Genomic DNA, 9,521 nt, shown 5'->3' with positions numbered 1-9,521 from the left:
ATTTTTTTAAATCTTATTACGCTTATTTATTTATTTATGAGTCAGTCATGTCGTGTCGTGCCCCCGCCCCTGTGTGTCCGTATATGTGCCGAGGCACTCATATGGAGACAGGTCTCTCCACAACATGGGTCTTGGGATTGAGCTCAGGTCATCAGGCTTGGCCGCAAGTGCCTTTCTACTCACTGGACCTTCTTGCTGACCCAAGGTTTATTTTCCTTTTAAATTAAGTTTTATTTTTGGTGTCTCCGTGTGTGCACATATGTAAATGGGTGTCTGGGGCCAGAAGATTGTCTCAGATCTGGAGCGGAATGAAAATGAGGACATGGCCGCTCCTAGGTGTGGGTAAGGAGAAGGTTTCTTGTAGATATGAGGGAAAGAACAGCCAGAGGCACCTGGAAGGGTCTGGACAGAGCATGGCGGTAGAATAGACCAGGCCACAAGTGGACAGAGAGCACAGTGGGGTAGGGGAGAGACTGAGAGTATGAGCAAAGAGTTGGAGGGGCCATGAGAGCACATGAGAAGGATGAGCTGGAGAAGCTGGGGAAGGGAACAAAGCTCGGGGCACAGGTGAGAAGTGCTGAGAGGAGCCAGGACTCTGGAACTGCCTGGAGGAGCCTGTCTGGAGAGCCTGAGGCCAGCACCTACTTTGATACGTTACTAGGCACCTCAGCCATTTGTCCTGAATTTCTTTGGGCCCTAACAGGAATTTCAGGGGGTTGTGGACCCCTGAGGTGGGTGCTGAGAATGCAGGTCCTGATTGTGTGCTCTTAACCACTGAGCATCTCCCCAGTTCTCATCTTTTTTTCCTTCTTTTTTTTTGTTCCTGTTTTTTTTTATTCTTTTTTAATTAAAATTTCCAACTGCTCCCCGTTTCCCATTTCCCTCCCCCTCCTCCCACATATTGCCCCCTCCCCCCGCTCCCCTCCCCCCTATCCCCACTCCACTTCTCCTCCCCCTAGTCCACTCCCCCTCCCTCTCGATACTGAAGAGCAGTCCAAATTCCCTGCTCTACAGGAAGACCAAGGTCCTCCCACTTCTATCTAGGTCCAGGAAGGTGAGCATCCAAACAGGCTACGCTCCCACAAAGCCAGTTCATGTATTAGGATCGAAACCTAGTGCCATTGTCCTTGGCTTCTCATCAGCCTTCATTGTCCGCCTTGTTCAGAGAGTCCAGTTTCAACCCATGCTTACTCAGTCCCAGTCCAGCTGGCCTTGGAGAGCTCCCAATAGATCAGTTCCATTGTCACAGTGGGTGGGTGCACGCCTCGTGGTCCTGATTTCCTTGCTTATGTTCTCCCTCCTTCTGCTCCTCATTTGGACCTTAAGAGCTCAGACGGTTGCTCCAAATTGGGTCTCTGTCTCTCTCTCGATCCATCGCCAGATGAAAGTTCCTGTGCCATTCTCCTTGGCCTCTCGTCAGCTCTCATTGTCCACCACATTCAGAGAGTCCGGTTTTATCCCATGTTTTTTTCAGTAGCAGTCCAGCTGGCCTTGGTGAGCTCCCAATAGATCGGCCCCCCTGTCTCAGTGGTTGGGTGCACCCCTCATGGTCCTGACTTCCTTGTTCATGTTCTCTCTCCTTCTGCGCCTCATTATAACCTTGGGAGCTCAGTCCGGTGCTCCAGTGTGGGTCTCTGTCTCTATCTCCATCCATCGCTAGATGAAGGTTCTATGGCGATATGCAAGATATTCATCAGTATGATTATAGGATAGGTTCATTTCAGGTTCCCTATCCTCAGGTGCCCCAATGAACTAACTGGGGACATTGCCCTGGGCATCTGGTAGCCATTCCAGGTTCAAGTCTCTTGCCAACCCTTAGGTGGCTCCCTTAACTAAGGTATGAGTTTCCCTGCTCCCCAATCCAACCTTCCTTTAACCCCAATCACCCCGATTCCCCCAGTTCCCCTCATCCTCTCCTTCACACTTTTCTCTCCCCATCACCCCTCATCCCCATCCCACCCCACCCCCCAAGATTCCAATTTTTTGCCCATCAATCTTGTCTATTTCCCATAGCTGGGAGGATATCTATATGTTTTTCCTTGGGTTTACCCTCTTGTTTAGCTTCTTTAGGATCACAAATTATAGACTCAGTGGCCCCTATCCATGGCTAGAAACCAATTATGAGTGAGTACATCCCATGATCTTCTTTTTGGGTCTGGGTTACCTCACTCAGGATCGTATTTTCTATTTCCATCCATTTGCATGCAAAATTTGAGAAGTCATTGTTTTTTACCGCAGAGTAGTACTCTAATGTATATATATTCCATACTTTCTTCATCCATTCTTCTATTGAAGGGCATCTAGGTTGCTTCCAGGTTCTGGCTATTACAAATAATGCTGCTTTTGTCATATGATAGGGCATCTCTTGGGTATATTCCCAAGAGTGGTATTGCTGGGTCCAGGGGTAGGTTAATCCCAATTTTTCTGAGAAACCGCCACACTGATTTCCAAAGTGGTTGCACAAGTTTGCAGTCCCACCAACAATGGATGAGGGTACCCCTTTCTCCACAACCTCTCCAGCAAATGCTATCCTTGGTGTTTTTGATTTTAGCCATTCTGACAGGTGTAAGATGATATCTCAAAGTTGTTTTGATTTGCATTTCTCTGATCGCTAAGGAGGTTGAGCATGACCTTAAGTATCTTTTGGCCATTTTAACTTCTTCTAATGAGAATTCTCTGTTCAGTTCAGTGCCCCATTTTTTAATTGGATTAATTATCCTTTTAAAGTCTAGTTTCTTGAGTTCTTTATATATTTTGGAGATCAGACCTTTGTCTGTAGTGGGGTTGGTGAAGATCTTCTCCCAGTCAGTAGGCTGCCTTTTTGTCTTAATGACAGTGTCCTTTGCTTTACAGAAGCTTCTCAGTTTCAGGAGGTCCCATTTATTCAATGTTGCCCTTAATGTCTGTGCTGCTGGGGTTATACATAGGAAGCGATCTCCTGTGCCCATATGTTGTAGGGTACTTCCCATTTTCTCTTCTATCAGGTTCAGTGTGTTGAGATTGATATTGAGGTCTTTGATCCATTTGGACTTGAGTTTTGTGCATGGTGATAGATGTGGATCTATTTTCATTCTTCTATATGTTGACATCCAGTTATACCAGCACCATTTGTTAAAGATCATTTCTTTCTTCCATTGTATAATTTTAGCTCCTTTGTTGAAAATCAGGTGTTCGGCTGCCGCGCTGGCATTTTCTCCTGGACACGGAGAGAGTGCGGAGTGCGGCTGCCAAGAGCGGAGCCCAGCAGTCCTGATTCTCTGAGTCGTGAAGAAGGAAGGCAGCAAGGGGGCTGGGGTTAGAGCCTGAGACAAGGCTCTGCTCTTGCCACCGAGACAAGACCGGTGGCTCAGAAACCGGACGGCGGTGCAGGCCTCCACGGCTTCCAGGCTGAGGCCCCTGTTGAAGACCGCGCCTTACATGTGCAGACCTTGATGGAAGCCATCCAGATCTCCGAGGCTCCACCCACCAACCAGGCCATGGCAGCTGCCAGTGGGCAGAATGCTAGTCCCCAGAGTTCACAGCCCCCAACTGCCAATGAGGTGGCTGATACTGAGGTTTCAACAGCTGCTGCTAGGCCTAAGACAGGCTTTAAAGCTCAGAATACCAAGGGTCCAAATGATTTCTCTCAGGCACGTAATGCCAAGGAAATGCCCAAGAACCAGTCTAAGGCAGCCTTTACGTCACAGAATGGCACCGCTAAAGGCCCAAATGCTGCCTCTGAGTTTTCCCAGGCAGCAAGCGCAGGCAAATCAGCAGCTAAAAAGTCTGAAATGGCCTTTAAGGCCCAGAATACTAAGGCAGGCCCCAGTGCCACATACAATTTCTCTCAGTCTCCCAGTGCCAATGAGATGGCCAACAACCAGCCTAAGACAGCTACTAAGGCTTGGAATGATACCACTAAGGTCTCTGCAGCTGATGCCCAGATCCGGAATGTAAACCAGGCCAAGATGGCTGACTTAGGGACCAGCCCAGGTATCTCTGAAACTGATGGCGCAGCTGCACAGACCTCAGCAGATGGCTCCCAGGCTCAGAATGTGGAGTCCCGGACTATAATTCAGGGCAAGAAGACCGGCAAGATTAACAACTTGAATGTGGAGGAGAACAGCAGTGCGGATCAAAGACGGGCCTCACTGGCTTCAGGGAACTGGAGGTCTGCTCCAGTTCCAGTGACCACTCAGAACCCACCTGGCACACCCCAGAATGTGCTGTGGCAGACCCCACTGGCTTGCAGAACCTGTCAGGCTGGCAAAACCAGAAAACCAAGCAGACCCCACCAGCACGTCAGAGTCCCCCAGCTAGGCAGACAGCATCAGCTTGGCAGAACCCAGTTGCATGGCAGAATCCAGTGATCTGGCCTAACCCAGTGATCTGGCAGAATCCAGTGATATGGCCAAATGCCATTGTCTGGCCCGGTCCAATTGTCTGGCTAAACCCAATGGTCTGGCAGAATACAACTGGATGGCAGTCCCCACCCACCTGGCAGGCTCCCACCCAGCTGGCAGAACCCTCAAGATTGGCAAGGCCCTCCAGATTGGCAGTTACCCCATGACTGGTCACTGTCTCCTGACTGGGCAGTTCCCACTGATTGGCCTTATCCACCTGACTGGATCCCTGCCGACTGGCCAATTCCACCTGACTGGCAGAATTTACGACCCTCGCCCAATCTGAGATCCTCCCCCAACTCTCGTGCCTCACAGAACCAGGGTGCACCACAGCCCCGAGATGTGGCCCTTCTTCAGGAAAGAGCAAATAAGTTGGTCAAGTACCTGATGCTTAAAGACTACACGAAGGTGCTCATCAAGCGCTCAGAAATACTGAGGGATATCATCCGAGAATACACTGATGTTTATCCAGAAATCATCGAACGCGCCTGCTTTGTCCTGGAGAAGAAGTTTGGAATTCAGCTGAAGGAAATTGACAAAGAAGAGCACCTGTATATTCCCATCAGTACTCCTGAGTCCCTGGCTGGCATACTGGGAACGACCAAAGATACACCCAAGCTTGGTCTCCTCTTGGTGATTCTGGGCATTATCTTCATGAATGGCAACCGTGCAAGTGAGGCTGTCCTTTGGGATGCACTGCGCAAGGTGGGACTGCGTCCTGGGGTCAGACACCCCCTCCTTGGTGATCCAAGAAAACTTCTTACTTACGAGTTCGTGAAGCAAAAATACCTGGACTACAGACAAGTGCCCAACCTCAACCCTCCTGAGTATGAGTTCCTCTGGGGCCTCCGTTCCTACCATGAGACTAGCAAGATGAAAGTGCTGAGATTCATTGCAGAGGTTCAGAAGAGAGACCCTCGTGACTGGACCGCACAGTTCATGGAAGCTGCAGATGAAGCATTGGATGCTCTGGATGCTGCTGCTGCTGAGGCAGAGGCCTGCGCTGAAGCATGAACCCGCATGGGAATTGGAGATGAGGCTGTGTCTGGGCCCTGGAGCTGGGATGACATTGAGTTTGAGCTGCTGACCTGGGATGAGGAAGGAGATTTTGGAGATCCTTGGTCCAGAATCCCCTTTACCTTCTGGGCCCGATACCACCAGAATGCCCGCTCCAGATTTCCTCAGGCCTTTACTGGCCACATTATCATCCCCAGTGGTACAGCTACTGCCAACTTCGCCGCCAAATTCAGTGCCATTGGCTTCTTCTGGGTTGAGTAAAATGTCCAATCCTGCTCATCATTTGCAATAGTTTTCCCTCTGAGTAAGGCTGAAGCCTCAGATTCCTTCAGAACCCAGCTATCTAGAGAGCCACATCCTCTTGACTGAGTGGTATGCAAGATAAATTTATTTGCTATTCTATTACTTTTTTTTTCTTGTGTGTTGCCAAGTTTTGGTATCAGAAATAAATGTTGAAATTGCAAAGTGAAAAAAAAATCAGGTGTTCATAGGTTTGTGGGTTAATATCCAGGTCTTCAATTCAATTCCATTGGTCAACATCTCTGTTTTTATGCCAATACCAAGCTGTTTTCATTAATGTTGCTCTATAATAGAGTGTGAAGTCATGGATGGTAATGCCTCCAGAAGTTCCTTTATTGTATAAGATTGTTTTGGCTATCCTGGGTTTTTTGTTTTTCCATATAAAGTTGATTGTTGTTCTCTCAAGGTCTGTGAAGAATTTTGTTGGGATTTTGATGGGGATTGCATTTTTACTATGTTGATCCTCCCAATCCAAGAGCATAGGAGATCCTTCCATTTTTTGATATCCTCTTCAATTTTTTCTTCGAAGACTTAAAGTTCTTGTCAAATAGATCTTCACTTCCTTGGTTAGCATTACCCCAAGATACTTTATGCTATTTGTGGCTATTGTGAAAGGTCTTGCTTCTCTGATTTCCCTCTTTGCTTCTTTATCCTTTGTGTATAGTAGGGGACTGATTTTTTGGAGTTGATCGTGTATCCTGCCACATTACTAAAGGTGCTTATCATCTGTAGGCGTGTTTTGGTAGAGTTTTTGGGATCGCTCATGTAAACTATCATATTATCTGCAAATAATTAAAGTTTGACTTCTTCCTTTCCAATATTAATCCCCGTTCTCTTATGTTGTCGTATTGCTATTGCTAGAACTTCAAGCACTATATTGAAGAGGTATGGAGAGAGTGGATAGCTTTGCCTTGTTCCTGATTTTAGTAGAATGGCTTTGAGTTTCTCTCAATTTAATTTGATGTTAGCTGTTGGCTTGCTGTATATAGCTTTTATTATATTTAGGTATGATCCTTGTATACCCAATCTCTCCAAGACCTTTATTATAAAGGGGTGTTGAATTTTGTAAAATGCTTTTTCAGCATCTAATGAATTGATCATTTTTTCTTCCAGTTTATTTATATGATGGATTACATTGATATATTTGCATGTGTTGAACCAGCCCTTCCTCTCTTGGATGAAGCCTACTTAATCATAATGTATAATTTTTTCGATGTGTACTTGGGTTCAGTTTGCCAGTATTTTATTGAGAATTTTTTTTGCATCAATGTTCATGAGTAAGATAGGTCTGTAATTCTCTTTCTTGGTTAAGTCTTTGTGTAGTTTTAGTACCAGGGTAACTGTAGCTTCGTAAAAAGGAGTTTGGCAATGACTCTTCTCTATTTTGTGAAATATATTAAGGAGTATAGGTATTGGCTTTTTAAGGAAGTTCTGATAGAATTCTGCATTAAAACCATCTGGTCCTGGGATTTTTTTTTTTTTTTTTTTGGAGGGAGGTTTTTGATGACATCTTCTGATTCGTTGCTACTTACAGGTCTATTTAAATAGTTCACCTGGTCTTGATTTAATTTTGGTATATGGTACCTATCTAAAAAGTGTCCATTTCTTTACCATTTTCCAATTTTGTGGCATACATGCTTTTGCAGTAAGATCTAATGATTCTCTGAATTTCCTCTATGTCTGTGGTTATGTCCCCCTTTTCATTTCTGATCTTATCAATTTGCCCGTTCTCTCTCTGCCGTTTGATTAGTTTGGATAGGGGTATTTCAATATTGTTGATTTTCTCTAAGAACCAGCTTTTTATTTTATTGATTCTTTGAATTGTTTTCTTTGTTTCTATTTTGTTGATTTTGGCCCTTAGTTTGATTATTTGCAGTCTTCTACTCCTTCTGGGTGAGTCTGCTTCTTTTTTTTTTTTCTAGAGATTTCAGGTGTGCTGTTAAGCCTCTAATGTATGCTTTCTCTGTTTTCTCTATGTGGGCACTTAGTGCTATGAACTTTCCTCTTAGCACTGCTTTCATAGTGTCCCATAGATTGGTTTTGTTGTGTCTTTATTTTCATTGAATTCAAGGAAGACTTTAATTTCTTTCTTTATTTCTTCCTTGACCCAGGGGTGGTTCATTAGTTGACTGTTCAGTTTCCATGAGTTTGTAGGCTTTCTGGGGGTAGAATTATTGTTGAATTCTAACTTTATTCCATGGTGATATGATAGTACACAGGTGGTTACTACAATTTCTTTGTATCTATGGATGTTTGCTTTGTTAGCAATTATGTGATCAATTTTTGAGAAAGTTCCATGAGATGCTGAGAAGAAGGTGTATTCTTTTCTGTTTGGGTGTAATGTTCTATAGATGTCTGTTAAGTCCATTTGGTTCATTACATCTGTTAGTTCTCTTATTTTTCTGTTAAGTTTCTTTCTGCTTGACCTGTCCATTGGTGAGAAAGGAGTGTTGAAATCTGCTACTATTAGAGTGTGGAGTTTGATGTATGCTTTGAGTTCTAGTAATGTTTCTTTTATATATGTGGGTGCTTTTATACTAGGGGCATAGATATTCAGGATTGAGACTTCCTCCTGATGAATTGTTCCAGTTCTAAGAATAAAGTGGTCTTTTCCATCTCTTCTGATTGATTTTAGTTTGAAATAAATTTTGTTAGATGTTAGTATAGGGACACCCACTTGTTTCTTTGTTTCATTTGATTGGAAAACCTTTTCTCAACTATTTACTCTGAGGTAGTGTCTGTCTTTAAGTTTGAGGTGAGTTTCTTGTAAAAAGCAGAATGTTGGATCCTGTTTTCGTATCCTTTCTATTAACCTGTGCCTTTTTATAGGTGAATTGAGTTCATTGATATTAAGTGATATTAATGACCAGTGGTTGTTAACTCCAGTTATTTTTTGTGGTGGTAGTGTTTGTTTGTTTCCTTTCTTTGAGTTGTGCTGGTGGAGGGTTGTTAGTTCCTTGTGTTATTATGGGTGTTGTTAGCTTCCTTGGTTTTTGGTTTTCCTTCTAGTATCTTCTGTAAGGCTGGGTTTGTGGCTATGTATTGTTTAAATCTGTTTTTGTCCTGGAATTTTTTTTCTCCATCTATGGTGAATGTAAGCTTTGATGGATATAGTAGTCTGGGCTTGCATCCATGGTCTCTTAGTGCCTGCAGCCCATCTATCCAAGACCTTCTGACTTTCATGGTTTCCATTGAGAAATCAGGTATAATTCTGATAGGTTTCCCTTTATATGATACTTGACCTTTTTCCCTTGCAGCTCCTAATACTCATTCTTTGTTCTGTATGTTCTGTGTTTTGATTATTATATGGCGAGGGAATGCTTTTTTTTTTTTTCTTTTGATCCAGTCTATTTGGTGTTCTATATGCTTCTTGTACCTTCATAGGAATATCCTTCTTTAGGTTTGGGAAAGTTTTCTTTTATAATTTTTTTGAATATATTTTCTGGGCCTTTGAGCTGTAATTCTTCTCCTTCTTCTACCCCTAATATTCTTAGGTTTGGTCTTTTCATGGTGTCCCAGATTTCCTGGATGTTCTGTGTTAAGAATTTTTTGGATTTGTTATTTTCTTTAATCAATAAGTTTATTTCCTCTATAGTATCTTCGGTGTCTGAGATTCTTTCTTCTATCTCTTGTATTCTGTTGGTTATGTTTGTCTCTGCATTTCCTGTTCATTTACCCAGATTTTTCATATCCAGTCTTTCCTCGGTTTGTGTTTTCTTCATTTCCTCCATTTCATTTTTAAAGTCTTGATTGTTTCCATTACCTGTTTGATTGCTTTATTTTGTTTTCCTTGGGTGTTTTTGAGAAATTTACTCATTTCTT

The 9,521-nt window shown here is 43.7% G+C and overlaps 1 protein-coding gene across 1 annotated transcript; it reads left to right on the top strand.

Annotated features, from left to right (window-relative positions):
• The first annotated feature begins 504 nt into the window (after nt 1-504).
• Nucleotides 505-5,867, top strand: LOC130865128 (melanoma-associated antigen D1-like). Its single transcript, XM_057756007.1, is given in 4 exon segments — nt 505-567; nt 3,333-4,224; nt 4,227-4,486; nt 4,488-5,867. Coding segments are annotated over 4 exon segments (2,388 nt in total). The 3' UTR covers nt 5,661-5,867.
• The last annotated feature ends 3,654 nt before the right edge of the window (nt 5,868-9,521 follow it).

Source organism: Chionomys nivalis, chromosome 23 (assembly GCF_950005125.1).
Source record: "Chionomys nivalis chromosome 23, mChiNiv1.1, whole genome shotgun sequence".
NCBI lineage: Eukaryota > Metazoa > Chordata > Mammalia > Rodentia > Cricetidae > Chionomys > Chionomys nivalis.
The sequence above is the reverse complement of the archived record's forward strand: the minus strand, read 5'-3'. Positions and strand labels throughout refer to the sequence as shown.